The following is a 19,561-nucleotide window of genomic DNA, read 5'->3' as shown; positions in this document are numbered from 1 at the left end:
GCCCAATTTCAAAGCAGGTGGTGTTTTCTTCAATACTATACTCACTCGGCTTTTACGATTTAAAGGTCCGCACTTTAAACTTCGCCTCAGGGCTACCCAAAGTTTGGGTGGCGGTGGACCCTCTTCGGAACAACCGAAGTTACTTACTTGATGTAATATAGACCTTCCCGGAAATACGTCAAAAGTTCTGAGCTTGTAGACCATATAGCCTTGGGAAAACCATAAGTTTGTCACTGGTTAGTGAGAGCTTGTGAGGTAGGTCATAGGTTCAGGGTAAAGCGATGTACGCCTGGTGAGGCGCTGTCACAGGGGGCTTAGTAATGCAGACTAAATAGAAACTAGATGGAAGTCCTGCATGCAAAATTAACCACCGAGTGCAGTCTGCAATTCTCGCTTGTCGTTCTCTTGAACTAGCTCGAGCTGTAAGTTCATAAGGGATATTACTTCAATTAGCTTACTTTTAATACGATGTGTAGAAATCCAACACTACCTATGGGCTATGTTTGTAAATGTTCTTACATTCAAAGAAAACGACCTCAGTCGGTGTATGAATACTTATTTCTATGCCCGAGGCCAATACTATTAAGTATACATTATCTAGTTAACCTGTCCTATTTCATTACAAATTCGCTGAGCGAATGTCGATAACGACAAGCTTAGGTGATCCTAAGACCCCTTAAGTATAGCGGGAGAGTCACCAGGTGTTCGCGGCCGGTTCTGGCGTATACTTATGACCATGGGGATACTCCGTACCAATTGCGGAATGCATTACGTTTTACCATACCTGATATAATCGATCTATATTACTTCGGTTGAAGATTAAGAATGACACGGTTATATTGGTATATACCATCTGGAAAATTCGTTGTTGAACCTAATGGGATTTCGCATTGAAGAAACGCCAGTTGTTATCATATTCCGTATTGAATATTGGTTTTGAGATGATAAGGGCAACCCAAGTTCGATATTATTTTTCTATTCATTCCGAATTTGTTCTTTGATGCCCAAAGATGCTCCTGCTACAGCCAGTAACCTCTTTTTTAAATAATACTTAACGTTACGTTGGAAGTTGTTGAAAAACTCGCGAAGTTACTCTGTTTTTTTTCTTGCCCAAACCGCGCCGGAAATGATACCCGTCCTTTTTGAATTACTTCCGGTTCCGTATAAAGAGACCTAGCCCCTGAAAATCTTTGGTAAAAACTCGAAAACCCAACTCATCTCAGTTCTCAGTTTGATCTAAATATCCCCGAAAGTATATCGCGCAACTGCGTCCGATAAAAGCGATTTTCTTCAGTTGCAAACCCATGATGTTAACGCGCGCTTTTCTAAGCCTAATGTTCGTTGAAACGCGTGCTGGAATGGCGGGAAATTGACGTCACGTGAAACCAATAATCAAGATAAAGTCGCGAGACTTACTTTAAGAAAAGATAAAAAAAACGAAAATACGAAAATATTGGTAAAAATTGCTATTTCTTCGATTTTGCATTTGCCCGCGATGATGGTGCGGTACTGGCGTTGCTATTGGTAACGTTGCCACATCTCTAAGTGCAATACAGTGAGTGCCACCGAACAGTGCATCCCCAGGACATTTCTAGATATTTTTCTAAGATGTTTTTTCAAAGAAAAGTAATAGATATTCAAGGAAAACTTCGATGATGGTTTTTTTTTTGGCAAGCGAAATGACTCAACGCTGTATTATTCCTCCATTTCGTTTATAGACTAGTGACACGCCATTATATTTACCCGCAGAACTTACTACGCTTAAAATTGAGGACTGCCATTACTCTCTAGTGTAATTTCAACTTTTTTGACTTGCGTAAAGCTAGCTTTCTACTTAACTACTTGGACTACATTTTTTTTGGAGTTGTACCAAGTATCGATTTTCGCTTGAGCTTGTGGCCCTTCGAGAAAAAAACCCTTGTGACATTTTAGGGTCACCCGGAAGTCCCTAAATTAATAGTTATTGAACAATCTGGAAACATTTTTTTTTCTTTTACTTCCGTTGGAGGTCAAATTTAGTATGAAGGTCAAAAAGAGTAAAGTGTTTTCCGGATGTTTTGGTGATTCAACATCTTGGGATGAAGTAAGAATTGATTTTATTAATTATGTAGTGTTTGAGTGGATTGAAAAATAATTAGGGTTTTAATTTACCGTACGCCTCTCAAAGGCTATAAAATTATAATCCAGTTCAATTAGAAAGAAAGGAAGTAATTTACATAATTATATTTAATTTAATTGGATTACTCGATCCATTTCCCTCAAAAATTCCATTTTAAAATGTGGAGCATTTTTTATTTCAAGGGTATTATATTAAGTAATGGCACTAGAAACAATCTCCCCATAGATTATAACCTGGTTAATGGCGGGCAACTGCCCATAACCGTCTTATAATGACTTCAAATTACTTTTATGCTTATATCAGTCATTTTCCTGTTCATATACGGAAATGTATTGTTATAAAATTGTAATATTAATATTAACCCGCATTTCGATCACGTTCTTCTTTTTTTATATACAATAATAATTTTATTTATAACATATATGCATGCCTACGCGTTGAAATTATCAAAAGATAATTAACCCGTAAACGATATGCCTTTACTAATTGCAATGCAACTAAATTCCAAGGCCTCTAGCTCAAAACGTTCCTCCATCATAAATAAGATAATTAGATCCAGGTGATTTTCAAATATTTTTCTTTTACCTAAATGATTTCTTATTTCTTCAAAAAAGGATTTTTAAGATAGTGTTTTAATGTCTTTTCGATTATTTAAATTACTTTATATTCACCGCGTGTTACTTACTTATACTATCTTGCCAGCAAGAAATGTACCTAGTTTTTTTCTGATGTGGAGAAATTTAGAAACACCTGGAATTACCATTTGCCATTATCATCACATAGATAAGTTTTAGAAAAAATTAGACACGCGTCAAGGTGTAGCCTAGGAATACCTTAAAAAAAGTTGAACTTATTTTTTTTATCTCTATCTCTCTCTTTTTGAGATGGGCACAATCTGCTTGATTTATTTAATTTCTTTTTCATTTTTAAATCAGAGACGATTTAGACCGAGTCAAGGCGATTGTTAAATTGTTTCGTATACACCTTTGAGTTTAATTAAAATAAGTGTATTCATAAGTTAATAATGCATAATTAACTTATGGTGTATTTAATATAATTTAACAATTAGTGCAAGCTCTATCTGTAGAGGACAAATAGGGCTATATATCGCAACCCCAAATTTCCAAAACTGGAGACTGAGTCAAACGTTGATTATATTTGAAAAAGTCCAAACCAATTATCGAAATAGGCATGTTTCCCCAAAAATGTTTTTACCAAGAATTTATTTTATTTTTCTCACATAATTCTATTTAATGATATACGCCAGCGACTTTGTCTTAACTCTCCCTCCCTCTTCCATCCATACAAATGATGATGGACAAAGATTCACAACCGTGGCTATACGTTTTGGTCTGTTGCTCTTGTATTTATGTTAGTTAGAACTTGTAAGGACTCGCGTCGCCTAATTTGAAATATATTGCAAATTGTTATAGAGTTAAATTACTATGGGTGACGCCGAATTATCTATGTTCTTTTTTTCGACAATTTTAATTTCAGATAAAAAAAAAATTAAATAAAAATTGTTAAGGATTCACCCCGTTACGTCACGGTTAAATGGTTTTCACGTATAATAATCTTTGGAATAGGTGATCTCGTACCTACAAACAGTTTTTAATGAGCGTATTATATATTTTTTCATCTTAAAATTGTGTTAGTAGTGAGAAAAGTATTCATCCCCCTCCCCTTTTGTCATAATTATAGCGTATTTTTTGGAAATTTTATTTTTTATCAAAAATTTTATTATTTTGAGTCATAAAGCCCAAGTAATTAGTTTGGTTGGATAGAGGACAAGTTGAACTATGACATACCAAAAACGTTTCTCTTTGTTTACTTTTAAAGTAGAGATATGACCTTTCAAAGCTGGTCATAGGTGAAAAGAATTTAATAAAAAATAGTTCAAATTCTGCTTTTTAAGAACACGTGACGTTTTTAGGCAATACAAGCTACCCATAAAGCAGCTTGAATAGGAATATCAGGCTCTGAAAGTAAATAGTAGGTAGGTACTATGTTGAAATTGAAAGCGCGGGAAAAAGTTACTGGGGAACGGACGAAGCGGGCGAAAATTGGTCAATTTGCATAGAAAGATCCCCCGCTTTAAATTGAACGTTTTCCATGAAAAGCAAATCTGCATGAGGGGATGACGTTTACTGAAAACTCAGTCGCGTGACAAGGGGCACTTTAGTCCGCGCGTTGCATTGCATGCCGGGAAACACGAGGGTGCGCTTGCTAAGTTGCTATACATGGAGGGGGCCTCTCCTCCGTATCCATTTCAACATTGCTTTCGCGCGTTTTTGTTCTGGTCAAGGGACGAAGCAAGTTCCCGTGATTTGATTTTTTAGAGGGGGGGATATAAATAATACGTTAGTGAAAGTTGAGACGGAGGAATACGTAATGTTAAATCTCATAGGAATGAAAGTAGTGTATTTTTCTACTCAATTTACGTGCTGAAATATGGTAGCAATATTTTTTTGCTACCAGTGGCCAGTATACTTATTTTAGTAATTCAAGTAATGGACTTCTGTCGTTAGCCATGCGCAGACTTCCCCCTTAAAGGGACCTCGCACCCTCAACGCATCACGGCTTATTGGTTTACGTAAGAAACTCAGTTGGTTTTACCGTTGGGGCCTCGCAAAAACTTACGCTTTTATTCATACGGCTAGGAAAACTGTCTTAAGCGCAAAGTACATTACACTTAACCGCACCTTTAACTTCTACTTTCCTTTATACTAATTGAAAATTCAAATTGAGATGAAATGGATGGCGTCTAAATGATTTCAAGTTAAAAATGCAATAGAGTCGAAGCTATTTTCAATAGATAACCAAGTTGTATTGACGTAACATTAAGGCAGTTGCATTCTTAAGATGGAATGAATTTCCTTTGCACGTGAACGTTTCTATTTAAGGAACTTTTTCTCGCGCTTTTCCAAAATGCCTTTGGTATGGTTTCACCCGGAGTATGCAATATATAGTATTAATTCTAATACAATTATTTAAAGGCGAGATTAGTTTTAATCGCGTTGCAAATTCGAGTTGGTATCGTCTCAGTCTAGGCTAGACCGTTTCCATTTAGATTCTTTTATTTTCTCTCTTGAAATGTTAAATTCGCCCAAATTCGATGTAATACAGTTAAAGGCGGGAATAAGGGTGGCGTTTAGGCATAGAGTATATCTTAGGCTTAACTGGCTTTAATTGAATAGATAGCGGGGCGATTTTCCTCTCCAATAATTCGAGGATTTATTTCGTTTGGCGCGTTTTAACGTTTAAAGCCTCGAGGATTTAAATAGAATTTTCTCGCCAGAAATATTTGGACAGATTTTACTTTATATTTCTTATTCAAAAAATCGCTAATAGAAACTTTCAGGGAAACCTAGGAGTTTGCATTTTGAAAGATAAAATGAACTAAGCTAAACTAACTCGACAATGGACACGATATTCTCCGCTAGCAATTTCAAATAGAAGCCTAATATTTTGATAGTTTTTTAACGAGTTTTCTTTTGACGAATCGAGAAAAATGTCTTTTGGGCGGGAAAGGAATCTCAACCGGAAGCTGCCCCCCTCCCCCCAATCAGTTTGACAGGTGTACCAAATGTTATTACAGCCAACTCGTATGTAACTAATTTTATACGCCGAACGCCTACGCATTCAATCATAAAATTATCAAAGAACCAAACCCAGAAATGGCAATTGGAAAATGTAAATTTATCTGTACTTTTTTCACGTGCATTTTAAGGCGCGTGTACCAATCGGAGTTTGCTGCACTTTCAAAGTCTAAAATGATTGAATTAGTAGCTTTACTCACGAGGAATACTCGGATTGCGCGTGCAATTTCAATCTCGAGGTGCTGCTCACACCTCTTCATATTGTTAAATCGAGTCAAGATTAAAGGACGGTATAGTCGCGAGTTGAGTGAGTTAGTGACCCCTCGTTCCTTCCGAAGGTGTCAAGAGCTCAAAACTCCTGGAAATTGTAATTCCTCTTTAGCACCCTTTATTTCCTGACAAGATGTCCGTCTCTTTTACTTCCTTCCTTTCTCTCCTTGAAGCCAATTTGTAGATTTCTAATTAATACCGGGCCGGCTTGCTTGTCGTGTTCATTCCCCCGTCCGCGGCTAGACATTCGAAACACTTGCCATAAGGAAATATAGTAGACATTCAATCTTAGAAAATGGAAGGAAGAAATAGCGGATGTAATAAAGAGTATTTTCTTTCCAAGATTGTGTCCTGTTCCTTCAAAATTAGGTTTGAAATGAAGCCTGTTCCTGTAAGTTCAAATTAAGGAAAAGGTATTGCATTCGTTTCGTTTGTTATTACTGAACTGAACCGTGTATTCGCTTAAAAGTCAATCTAAAAGGGATCGGGGATCACTCAATGTGTGTCTGTGTGTGTGAGAAAGAGAGAGAGAACAGAGTTTAATTAAGATTGGATCTAACTGGGGGGGGGCTGTTAAATTTAAAGGGGAGATGATACACTCAACGCAATTATAAACTTCAACCTTTTCTTAATTCTCTGTATAGCACCCGAATCAAAGCCTAATTGCTAAAATTTATGCAGTGCAGATAATGCTTGAGCTAAGACTAATTTATTTAATTTATTTAGTTTAATTATTCTTTATTTTCTTTTAAATATGATGATTCATTTACTGTACGCTTTGCAATAGATGCAATTTTAATTACTCTTCGTTAAGCCTAATTTATATATTTATATATTTTACGCGGTGCAGTCAGTATCTCTTGAAACTTCAATATTTATTAATTGGGAGTGGCGGCTGAAGTTTATTTCATCTTAATATTGAATTATTTGAAGACGATGTAAGGAAGTATTTGCGTCGAACCAACGGAAGGAATTGGAAGAGAGAGGAAATTAGTTATTCTGGTAAAGAGAGAGAACGAACGAAAATATTAAATACTAGGGTTCACACGAAAACCCTTTCAACTATAAAAGAGAAACCGTAAATAAGAGAGAGGAAACGTATATGGAATTTTGATGGATAGTTTTAATACTTCATACTGGAAGAAATTATAGACTGTTCCATAAATTGTATAAGAGAAGCAAACACCGCAGGGCCGGGGGAGGTCACCTTCTTGGGTTATTTCCCTCGCGCCAACCAAGAAGCACCGCTAGAGACAGCCCGAGTCGGCTAGCCTCCCTCGTGTAGTGAACTCTGAACTCTGACGCATTGTCTCTTGGCGCCTTCCTTCTTCTTAAGTAATGGAATGGTCTATACAAAAGAGAAATATTCATTTTATAATCGAGTCTGTTTAGTTTCAAAAACGTATTTCACGATTTAAGAAGAATGTTCCGTTTTCTCTCAAACTTTCTCCTCTCATTTTAAGAGCGCATTTTCTTAACGCGTTATATTAGCGCCCTGCTATTATACTTCCGGTATAATTTTATATCAAAAAATGTAATTACTAAATTAGGCTTAACTTTTGGGTGAAAAAATTAAAATGTCGTCTGCTATAAATGCGCTTTAATAAATTCTAAAATTAAATTCAGATGTAGAAAATAGTAAACCTATGTCTTTAAGATGACGAGGTTTTCATGTTGGGTTTTTAGACGTTAAATTTTAGGTCAAAAAGTTCTAACGAAAATTCATGTAAATAATATGGAAAAATTCAAGCAATCCTGGAAAGAGAATAATTTTAATATCATATAGTTTTTATTTATGAACTTAATCAAGCTGATATCCTCGCACTACGCGTAGGAAATGCTAATACTATAAAAATAGTCCGTGGATGTTAAGAACTATAATAGTACGACGACAATCTTTTTACGAGATTCTATCTCTTGGTGCTTTATTTTATAGTAGGTCATCTTCTCTCGCGCAAATGGATGGACAGACATTGGTCCCCTGCATTTGGGCTGTTTGCTTGAGTTGGGAACGCGCGTAGTGAGTGACTTCGTGGGGGAGGACTTAAAGTAACAGCGGCAGCAGCGTTAGTCGATGACATTCTATAAAACTCTATGGAGCTTGAAAAAACATTTTGTACTTCACTATATATCGCATTCCTCCTTTCTTAGACCATATAACGGTTATCTAGGACTTAAATGCGTTTAATTTAAAATAGGGGATAGCTGATATTGGAATGTGGAGCTGCTGCTATTATTACTTTCTCCTATTCAAGACACTCATTTTATCGTTCCAACGTAATCGCTGTCGTTCGTATCTAGGGTAGACCAATTTACCAGTATTTGTCTTGACTGTTATACGTAATTTAGATTATTTATGACTTAACATTATACCATCCTATGTCGTCTGCTAGTTGTTATCGCCTAATTTTAAGCAATTATTTCGCTTTACATCGTCTGCTTTTGTTTGAATATGAGTTTAAGCCTTTTTTTGAATATTAAAATAAATTTCACGTGCTGTTAAAAAATATGTAATGTCACGTGATTTGCATACGCGGTAAGCCTTGGTTTCAATTTTAGAGTATAAAAGGCTAGCACGGATTTATCCGAGTAGTTTTTGACTTAATTCTATGAGTCCAATAGTTTTTATTGTTAAACTAAATTGAATTTAAGCTTCCAATTATTGTACTACCATATTATTTACAGGGTTTTACCCATCTTCCCCATATTATTGTCGCCGTGATGAACAAAAAGGCATAAAAGGCCGCAATCAATATAGGGAATAGACAGACCACTCTTATTAATTTAAAATGGCGGAAATTCAGCCAAGCGGGCGGGAAAAATTTTAAAAAGTTCTAAAAAAAAAAATAAAAAAAAAAGTGTTTTTGCAGCAATCCATCCGTCCACCATCGGATCAGGAAGATTAGCGCTGAATAAAAGGCAGTATAGGCTTTGAAAAATCGTGGGCGCGAGACAATTTTAGTAAAATCACGTGCATTGTGGCTATATTATTATTTTCATTAAGCCTTTGTTTTTTATTTTTTTGTTTTTTTTTTTTTAATTTTTGAAATTTCACGCGCTGTAACAATTGACAGAATTTTTTCACGTGATTTCGGAAGATGCTGATAATAAGTACGCACGAATTTCTCAGGGCTTTTAGCTAAAGGGGACGGGATGCTTCAGGGACTCTCACTCCATTGTATTTGGAACCCAGCGGAATAAAAATGGATGGATTACTTTGAATTTTTCGGACAAAAGATTTTCCGTCCCTCACAACCCCCAAAATAATAATGAAAACGACAGCGCTGGTCTTACCCTAGACGCCAGAATACGGGTGCCCCAGTCCCTATAGTGCCTTATAACAGTGCACCCTATTTTTTTAGGCATAGGCAAACCAGGGGCAATTTTTCAAAAGAAATATCTACAATATTTTGGCGGATCAGGGTTGGATAAAACGAAAATATTTAAATCGTCCGCTTAAGTCAATAGGGCATTGGTTAAGATGAATTAGGCTTAGCGTCTTAATTTTAAGTTAGGTTATTTTAGGTTTAATTTAATCGTTCCATCGTTTTACTTTAGAGTGACGTCGCAAAGATGAATCTTACTCTATTTATATATAACAGATTAATTAATAAATTTTACAAAAAAAAAAATAAAAATTGGGTAAACTTAGTTTCATCCTCACTTTAAAAAACCAAAAAAGGTCATCCTGTAAGCTGACTCATGTGCAAGCCCCAATTTTTTCCCGCTAAAAGTTAGGGTGCAGAGTAGGGGATGGGGGTAGGGGGTCGTTCAGTTAGAAACGTGTCAAATTTTCTTTATATTAGCCGAATTAAATCTGAAGCACGCGCTGCAATCTTTGGACGCTTGTCATACTTTGTCAACGAGAAATTTTTTCCTCTTTTTTGAACGAAAATAAAAAAATAAGAGAGCTATAGCCCAATTTCGGTCTTTTTTTTTTTTCATTTTGACTAAAACCCTTTTTGACTTGAAGTTGAAATACATTAGGAGTATATAATTTAATGGACCGGAAACGACGGTACATATTTATGCGTGTTTCCGTTTCGAATTTCACGATGGTTTTTTATGATCATGTTTAAATACAGAGAGAGGATTTTATATGTTGTGGGGGAATAGGTTAGGAGATGATTTCAAATAAAAAATAAATAAAAATCCCCTTTCTGAATAATGAATAAATTTTTGTAATCAATACGATCTTGATAATTTCTCAAATTGAATTCGTAATTTTTTGTTTTGAATAAATCAATCAATTTTTGAACCTTCGTAACTCGAGTTTCAACTAAGTTCCCTTGATATTATAATAGCCCAAATTACTCTCAATAAGCAGATAATCAGCTATGTAACGTCATCATACCTCTAATTAGAAACATATTATTTGCAATTAAACTTGCACGTTTAAACGATTTTCCAATTATTCCCTGTACACATTTTTAATTTTTTTTACCCCATTGGAAACCAGCGTTAAGGGGGAATCTCTTAAACAGATTAAAATCCAATAAATCCCCCATTTGAAGTAATTGTTTTCCTATAAAAAACTTGAACCCATCTCAATTTTTTTATCCCCCCAGCTTCTTCCTTCCTCGATTTATTCCCATCCTCAATTTACTCAGATTCCATTTATCCCTATGGGGTATTTACGCTACGTATCAATCCGCGTTACCTTCAGCTTACAATGTAAACTACTCATGAAAAAAAATCATAGACCCATTAATTTTTTCCACGTATTCAATTCATCCGTAAATTGGTCCATACAGCATCTTCCATCCCATCTCTTTTTCTCTTTCTCTTCTCTCTTTAGTTTCTGCATGAAAGGACCAAGGTATATATAATAATTTTTGGTACAAGGGATGCAAGGGGCACGCTAGCTGCTCCAACGCCTCGCCTCTTTCAATTTCTTGAATCGATTTTGGAGATGAATTCTGCACGATTCTTTGGGAGGAGTTGCATGGTCTCGATTATTTTTTGTTTCTTTTCGTTTATTCCATGAAAGAAGTTGTAGAGGGGGTTTATGCTCTCTAGGGACTGAATGGGAGAGTATTGTTTTATGGGTTCGGTTCGTATTAATTTTCAGTGGCGGTGTTACGTTAGGGGCAACAAGAATACTTGGAAAGTTCTGCGTAAATTTCAAATGGAACCATGGATTTATTTTGGTTTTATAAAAAATATTTGTTCATATTTAATGCACGTTTGTTGTGAAAATGAATTTTGTTATCTCCAAATGCAGACGACGCTATTTAGGAAGTACGTGTTGTTTATATTCAACCCTTTTTCATATTTTTTTTTTATTTTGATAAAATAGCTAAGTAATTAAATTAAAATTAAATTTAACTTAAGTTTCAGATAGTCTGAACGAATCTTTATAGATCAGAAAAACTAAAGGCAATTTCAAGGAATTTACCCTGAAAGGGGTTATAGAACATATCCAGGAATATCCCAGGAAAAACCTGAAATAGTTTGTGAAGTATAACAACAACCTTAGTGTTTTCCGCATCCAAACCCCGTTATCAGGTGCTTTTCAATCGCAATTCAAAACCAATACACCCCAGCTTCCAAACCTGGTACGCTTTTACGCTGAAAAAGAATAAGGATACTTACTATAACGCCAATATCCCTAGCGCTGAATCGATCGGCAAATCCGTTTTTCGTGTTTCTTCGTGTCCCACGTGGTGCATGAGGGGTTTAGCCTCTGGAGACCACGCACGGTGGGGCACACATTCACTGATTTCTCTTTGCCCGCCCACCCTACAACCCGAGATCTGCCCACTCTGATGGTACCTTGGCCCCTCCTAATAATACCAGGGAATTCATGCACCAATCGCGAATACTCGGGCCTAAATTCCCCCCTTTATGGTCGCCAGATAAGCGGATTTCCATGCCCGAGAATATTGAGGTCCCCAACAACTCTGCCTCCTCTCTACGTTCCTCCTGTTCTAGACTTAAAGTCCATAAATGGCGGGAAATGATGCTTGACGTTTGTGAGTTGCATTGTTATAACTAGCGCCCACTCGTTTCTCTCGAAGCTGCTAAGCCTATTTCGGGCCTAACTGCGATGAAACAATAGAGTTTACTTGAGGGGGTTTATTTAAGATTACTGTTAATTCCATTCACTCACGTGGTTCAAATGTCTTTTATCAAAATTTGGCGCCACTAAGACCACGTGTTTAAATTTGCGGTTTATATTCAAGAGAGGGTGACATCATTTTAGTATTTTCGAAGAATGAACTATTAAGTTTTTATCCAATTTATTAAGTACAAGGTGTGGTGAACATGAATTGTAATTAGTTGTTTGGTAAAATTTGGTGCAGATTTTGGGTGAACATTACTGTGTATTTTTCCTGGACGTTTCATCTTCCCTTAAGACTAAGTTAATGGCAAAATCTTCGAATCTGGAATCTTATAAAAGGATTCCCGGTCATCACCCTAAAACACAGTAGGACCACCGCTGTTACTTCTCTCTTCTCCTTCTTCTTCGAATGTAAATTTTTGGGGGTGGATAATCTATTTCCCTTTCTCAAGTTCCCATCCTCCATGGAGCGAGCGAGCAAGCCAACCACATCTTTTCCAATCCCAGGATGAGAGAAAATCTCGCTCTGGGAGATATTTTTCCCGAGGCCAATCCAAGCTACAATCCTTCTATACCATATATCCATCCATCCTCCCACATCTCTCAAAAGTTTAGTCTCAAATTGGGGAGTAGGGTTAAATCGCAAAGGCTTAAGAAGAAGTTCAGTTCAAATTCGTGATTTTTAAATTAAATCGTATCGTAGATTTAGTGGTGTGAAACAATACGTAATCTTAACGCATTACATCCACTGTACTCTCGCGATGGGATAGAAATAGAAGTAACTGGTTTTATTTGTAACTTTGACTTACGTAATGTAAGCCTAGTATAATAATATTCATTATGTTTTGAAAGGAAATCTCTATTTTTGGGCATTTTTAATAAATAGGCTTAGATGTGGGTGTTTATTTGCCTGTTTAAATATTATATTTCATAGAAAAATATATAGGACTAAAACTAGTTCAATTTCTTTTTCATTCGTCTGAAATATCCGGATTTCCCGTTAGACTTCTCTAATTATCTCGAAATTCATTTAGAATATTCGTATACAGAACAGATCATTTAAAAGAATGTTAAATTTTTCTTTTATTATAATAAGAAAACGGAATTACTTCGTTCGTGTTTGGTTCTTAAAAAAGGGCCCAGGGTTATTAACTCGTTCACCCTCTTTCTAATAAAAATAAGAACTTAATAAAAGGCCCTCTCTTAAACCTGATTTACTGCTTAGAAAACTCCTTTAAGCCTTTTTCCCACCCCCTATTCCTATTTCTTTATTATTATAATAAATTTTAAAATCCTGCCTGTTTGAAAAATATAAACTCTTTATAGACGACCCCCTGAATTTCCTCTCGTCTCCGATCCCTGGGCTTGTAGCTCTAGCCAATGAAAATGCGGCATTCGCGTCACGTGACGGATGTCTCGTACCGGAAATAAAAACTTTCCCTCCTGCCCGCCCGAACGCCGCGCCGCGAGGGGGACAAACATAAGCTGGGAATCGAAAATAGATGTTTTTACGCGTTCGGTGGTAGAAGCCACGCGGGATTTTCGCGTTTGCTTTTTGTGGTGGATTTTTAAACGTCTATGGAGTGAAGTTTTCTTTGTGGAATTGTGAACCCAAAAATGATTCATTTTCGGTGTTTTTGCTAAGCCTAATTCGGTCGGTTAATATCGCATCGCGTGTGTCGGCCGGAGGTTTTTCTGAGTGCAAGTTTTTATAGGCCTAATTTTCGTTAAGCCTAATTATGGCATCGGTCGTGGTTCAAAAGCGGTATCAAAACGCTGGTCGAACCGCGGCGGCGATCGCGGCAGCTCGTAGCCGGAGATACCGGGCGAAATTAACGGACCGATCATCATTAAGTGATACGGACGAAGATGTTTTGTCCGATGCGGGAATTGACGTGGAAGATGATGATGATGTAAGTAACGTACTTACTCACTTGATCCATCGACTCGTAGGGGGTGTACTAATGATTCTGTGGTCGAAACTCGTCCATTACCTAAGGGTCAGGGGTCAATAAGTGTAAGGGAAGGGGAAATGACCGGTACTAAAGGGGTAGGCAACCTTAATGGAGGGTTGTACCACTCGTTTACGGAAATGAAAGCATTTTACACCAATTTAGCAGTTACTTTACGTCATTTTTTGATATAACTTAGTTGTATTACGGCATTTTAATGCCGATTAAACTATATTTAGTACAATTTTAGAGAAATATTAGGGGTTTGTTCAAATTAAAACAATTAACTTCTATGATACACAACCCACTAATCTACCGTACTTGCGTGACCTGTACTCCGTCTGCTACACGTAAACTTTTAAATCAATCTAACAGTCCATCTGTTAAAGTACTTTAACCTATCCCACAACCCTACTTTATATTTAATTCAAAACTGGTTTTAGGGAATACCTAACCGAAATTTGTTTATGTTTCTGGCGGTGGGTTTTGTCGCCACGGTAAAAAAATTAAGCCTAATCTTTTTGACCCTAACTTTAAAAAATAAAAGAACCCTTTCGGCTAAATACAACTGGTACCCTTTTAAAACGAAATTAATCTCAAAAGGAAAGAAAAGAAGTACGTACACCCGACAGGTTTGGCCACTTTGTGATAAGAAATTTATATTTATATGAAAAAATTTTTAGTAAAGACGGCTGAGTTTAGACCTCAGCCAGATCTGAGCTGTCAGCTGGGGGTAGAAAATATATACATATAAACCAGTTCTGGGTAGCCCGTAAAATATATTTTTTTTTTCATTAATGTTTATTATTCGGTACTTATATATGAAATATTAATTGATAATTAAAACAATTAAATTATAGACCGCGGTAAGCAATAATTAAAATATGGATGACGGCTGGCTGGCAGTACGAGCGAGTAAAATAAGCAATATTATATTGCGACGTTACCGCCTCTTTCTTTAAGAAATTGATTAAAAGCACGGGCCCTTTTGCCGCCGTTGAAGCCTTTTTCCTCCCTTTTCTTTCCAAATCTGGAACAGCTGCTACTCGTTAAATAATAATTTAGAGCGCCTTTATTATAAGAAAATGAATCCACCCAAAATTTGTGCGGCGCCCATTAAACTAACTCTCAAAGTTTTAACAAACTTTTAAATTTTACCTTCTGAAGTAAAGTACCTTTTTATAAGTATGACCTACTACACTTGAAGTCCTTTAAATTTCTAGATAGCCTATCTTTATCATTTACACAAGTAGACTAGGCTACTTGGAGGACAAAGTAGTCTGCACCATTGTCCTACAAGTAGAATGGTGTACAAATTTTTTGAAAAATTTACAATTAATAAGAGTTTTTGGCATACTTATGGGAGAAGATGTTACTTATGGTTGGTTTTAGACAGATATTCTGTTAAAGTATTGATTATTGAAGATGCTAGAAGCTTGTAAATTGATGTGAATTCGATTTTATAACCCTTATATTATTATTATTAAAGATAGAAATATAATTCGAAATTCTAAGAAATGAATGGAATTATTTATTTTTAAACCCAAGTACTTTCTTTGGGACCATAATTTTTCTAATATCTCCTTATTTTTCACTTCAAATTACGTACTTTTAATAACATCCTATTATTTTCCTGGTAGAAAATAACTTTGTTTTGTTGTCAAAACCGCAGTTAAAAATTAATCGAGAACAATATTGAATTACCGGCGTCAGAGTTTTCACTTTTGCCCGCGGAAATATTTGCGGTTTATCCATAAATTAGGTTGAAATGTGACAAGTCAGGCTTAGGGAATGATTTTAGGTTATGCAAATTAATGTTTTGTACAAATAACGTTTTCGGAATGTACGCGTGGCCCTATCAAAGTTAGATGTTACAATTTGATATTCTTTGTTTTTTCCGTTAATGGAAAAAATTTACATATTATTATTTATATATAAAAATTATTTGGTATTCGTTAACTACGTCACCATCTTTATTAAAATACATATAGATATAAAAACTGGAATTTATTCGTAAAATTTAAAATAATTCTTGGAAAGATGACAAGCCCTTTCAAGGAATAAATGAATCGTAGAACTCTCTGCACTGGCGTATGGATACCCCAATATTAAATAAAAGAAAGAAATAGTACGATAATACGATAAGTATCAAAAGTAACACGAGAACTTAAAGTATGCCGAGTGTAAATAAATTTTCTCGGATTGTAATATTATATATAAATTTTTGATGATTTTAGGCCTAGAAGTTGATTCTGATAAAACAAAAATTGTTCTAAAAATTTTCAAGGGCCTTTGCAGGGGAGTATTTGGCTTCTGTAGTAGAATAGGCTGGGTTTTTTATGATGGATATGGAATAAATAATAGCGTAAAGAAAAAAAAAGTGTTTTTACAACAGTCAGAGAATGACAAGCCAAGGAGATGGGGAGCGTCGCTCGCCTAATAGAAAACAGCTGTTAAAAGTGTAGGAGGAAATATTATTCGGTCCTGGGAAATCCGTGGGTTACGGCGGGAGAATAGACTAGTGCCGTTAGAGAGGGAAGGCGGGCAGACTGTGTATCCCTTCCCTCCCTCTAGGCGCGCTCTTGTAAGAGGGGATACCGTACGCGTCTAGTAGGGGGATGACACTGAGCTAGCTAAGAGATAGAAGAGTATGACTCTTATTTGCGCCTGTAGTAAGTCTCGTAATTGCAACATGGTTTTCTCAGTGCCTGTTCTTTGGCGCTTTATCCATCGCGTTAATGCGCCCTCACGCGATGCCCGCGCGAACTTTAGCCGCCAGAACCAACCGTCTTAGACTACTTGACTCACTGTCCTTATACTTTCGCGTGATGGGCCATAGGAGCGTATCCCAAGTAGATTCGTGTACATATCCGGGTCTGAGTAACCTAAGCCCCACTTACTTGGAATCAGAAAAAGAAAGAAAAAATCCGTATTTCGTATGACTCCACGAAAATCTTACTGGGATTATTTTAACGGTACTTACGTCATTCCGCTGCCTTCAATTTGTGTGGATGGAGTCACGAGTTTGGTTCTGGTCATTTCTAATGGGGCAGTAAAGTTTTAGCTTACTTCTTAAAATAAGAAGTTAAAATAAATAAAAATTTGTTATTTTCATTTCACTCTCTCTTTATGATCTGTCAAACTCGTGGAAGTTTAGGCGATAATTTTTGATATTCAATTTCTTTCTAAGAAACTTGTGAAACTTTGAAGCGGAAACAAGAAAATCTATTGTATTTTTTATCTTAATCGGGGCACGAATTCACCATTTCTATTTTTGCTGGGAGAAACATGTTAAACAAAGGAGTATTTAGTATGGAATGGAAATAATTATATAAATAAGCTAAAATAATAATTAAAAATAGCGTGAACTGAGAATTGTAATTAGACTCCCTGGGAATCAAAATGAAACGAAAAGGTTCGCCATTAAGTATTATAAACATTTAAGTTGAGTCTAGACACCGTTTATATATTAAACATTTTAAGGACCTCGTAATTAAAGCTTACTAAACATTGGCGCGTTTTGAAGCGTCGCCTAGGGTATGCTTTTTTCCCGCTTGAATGAATATCGTCTCCAGATGTCGCTATGACCGTAACGCCAGCTTTCAAAATGCGCTAATATGTAGCAAGCTTAACTGAATCTTGTTACGTATTCGTGTTAAACATACACGAACGAGCTTCACGCGAGGCGCATTGCGTAATTAATCACGTCTTTGCACGCGACCCTTATTTGATTGGTTAATAATATTCCCTTTTTCTCCAATACAACTAATCGATAGTTTCTCTGTATTCAGCGCCCTCTTTATTTTGGTTTTCTTTACTTTCCTATCGGTTGTTTTATTTTTATTTAACATTTAACCTAACTTTACTGACGGTTAGGTTACGGGGTCAATTTGAGGTCATCCTGACACACAAATTCTTTATGTAATGAACTTCTAAATCTAATACATACGCCTGGTAAACACAACACCAGCCCCTTGGTTGAAAGTCAAGTTTCCCCGCATTGATCGTATTTCGTACGTGTCAGGCTCCCTCTAACGGGGATCTTAGATACTTCCGTCTTTGATGTACGTTGTGGCCCTTTAAAAGAAATTACTTTTTCCTTTTTGGTGAACTCTCGTCAAACTCAAACATAGCCCCCTCCCTCTTACCCCCGGAAAAAGAAAAAGTTTTTTGGGTAAAGATTTTTATCCAATGGCTGCTGAGAACTACTATGCTTCTTTGAGTCAGTTGAAATGTTGATCTCCTCCGTTGACAACTTTAGGAGGGTGTGTCCTTTTGGTAATATGTTCGTGACACATCCCTCGCTATTTGAACTTTGACCTCCCCCTCTTAACCTCGGGGGGGGGGGTAAGACTGGCCTATGGAATGTATGTTTCTAAATCGTTATCTAGAAAATTGACGCTCAACTATTTTATTTGCATTGCTTGCTTTTATCAATCTCAATTCGGAAGAGAGTGAATATTTTAGAAAAATACTCGAGGGTTTCGCAAAATAAGGTCAAAGGTCAATTATGTTTATTAAAAATTTAAAATATCCGTAGTTTTATTGTTATCCAATAAAAATATGAGGAAATAATTATTTCTTTGACTTTGAAAACTAAAGAATATAGAGCAGTTATGTTTTTCGCCCATCACGTGGTACTGAACATCCAATAGAGTTTTATAACCTAATTGTTCGTCGTCTGCTTAAGCATCTTACATTCTTACTTAATAGCTCGTATCTTCGTTAATAATATAGATAGACACGTGGTTCCAATTCGAAATAGATAGACACGTGGTTCCAATTCGAAATAGATAGACACGTGGTTCCAATTCGAAATAGATAGACACGTGGTTCCAATTCGAAATAGATAGACACGTGGTTCCAATTCGAAATAGATAGACACGTGGTTCCAATTTGAAATATTCCTTATTTTAAAAGATCTTTCTAATAAAAACCATTAAAGTTCATTTAGGATTACCGTTTATTTCAAAGAAACTTAACCAGAAGCAGAAAAGAAAAAGAATAAAAGGTCACATTCCTGACATAATCTAATAATGCGTCCCAAGTTAAAGTTTTTTTTTTTTTTGAAATTCCGACTTCTTGGCAATGTCACGGTGCATATTTATATATACATTTTTTTTTATTTTTAAATTCTCAATTTCCCACTCGCTCCTGTTTAACCTAATTTATTCATATTTTTATTCTCGGATGCTCCCGAGTAAAACTAATCCCCCCACACCAAAAAAATTCAAAAATTCTGAACTCTATGCCTAGCAGGAGGAGGAGGTGAAATAAAATCTAACCCTGAGTTGAGGGAGGGAGGGAGGGAGCTAGCTAGCTAGCAGAGGTCATAAGGGGGACCAAATTCTTCTGGTATAACTTTGTAATACTGTCAACGCCTCCCTAAATTTCCAACTATTTATAATATTTTTTTTTTCCTTTCCTTGAGGTCTATTTCGTTTGATGCTGAGATATTTTTTTAAAACGTTAGTTGAATGCACTTTTGTTAAATAAAATATGAATCTGCCGTTATGGATTTTATAGATCGGAATTTGTCATGCTGCTTTGCTTTCTT

At 36.1% G+C, this 19,561-nt stretch overlaps 1 protein-coding gene across 6 annotated transcripts in view; it reads left to right on the top strand.

Moving 5' to 3' along the window:
- Positions 1–19,561, top strand: part of pico (ras-associated and pleckstrin homology domains-containing protein pico) — a 126,485-nt gene that overhangs the window by 57,272 nt on the left and 49,652 nt on the right. Inside the window, exon 1 of one of the 6 annotated variants that reach the window (XM_089857740.1) lies at positions 1,009–2,083. The exons of 4 other annotated variants lie outside the window; for them this stretch is intronic. In XM_089857740.1, coding sequence (XP_089713866.1) covers positions 2,021–2,083 — 63 coding nt within the window. In that variant the 5' untranslated portion in view covers positions 1,009–2,020. Of the gene's footprint in view, positions 1–1,008; positions 2,084–13,550; positions 13,966–19,561 lie in introns of those variants that run through there. One more of the 6 variants, XM_089857737.1, reaches the window with a different exon arrangement.

Source organism: Phalangium opilio, unplaced genomic scaffold (assembly GCF_054372755.1).
Source record: "Phalangium opilio isolate 3A_F unplaced genomic scaffold, DU_Popi_V2 ptg000011l_1, whole genome shotgun sequence".
Classification (NCBI taxonomy): domain Eukaryota; kingdom Metazoa; phylum Arthropoda; class Arachnida; order Opiliones; family Phalangiidae; genus Phalangium; species Phalangium opilio.
The sequence above is the reverse complement of the archived record's forward strand: the minus strand, read 5'-3'. Positions and strand labels throughout refer to the sequence as shown.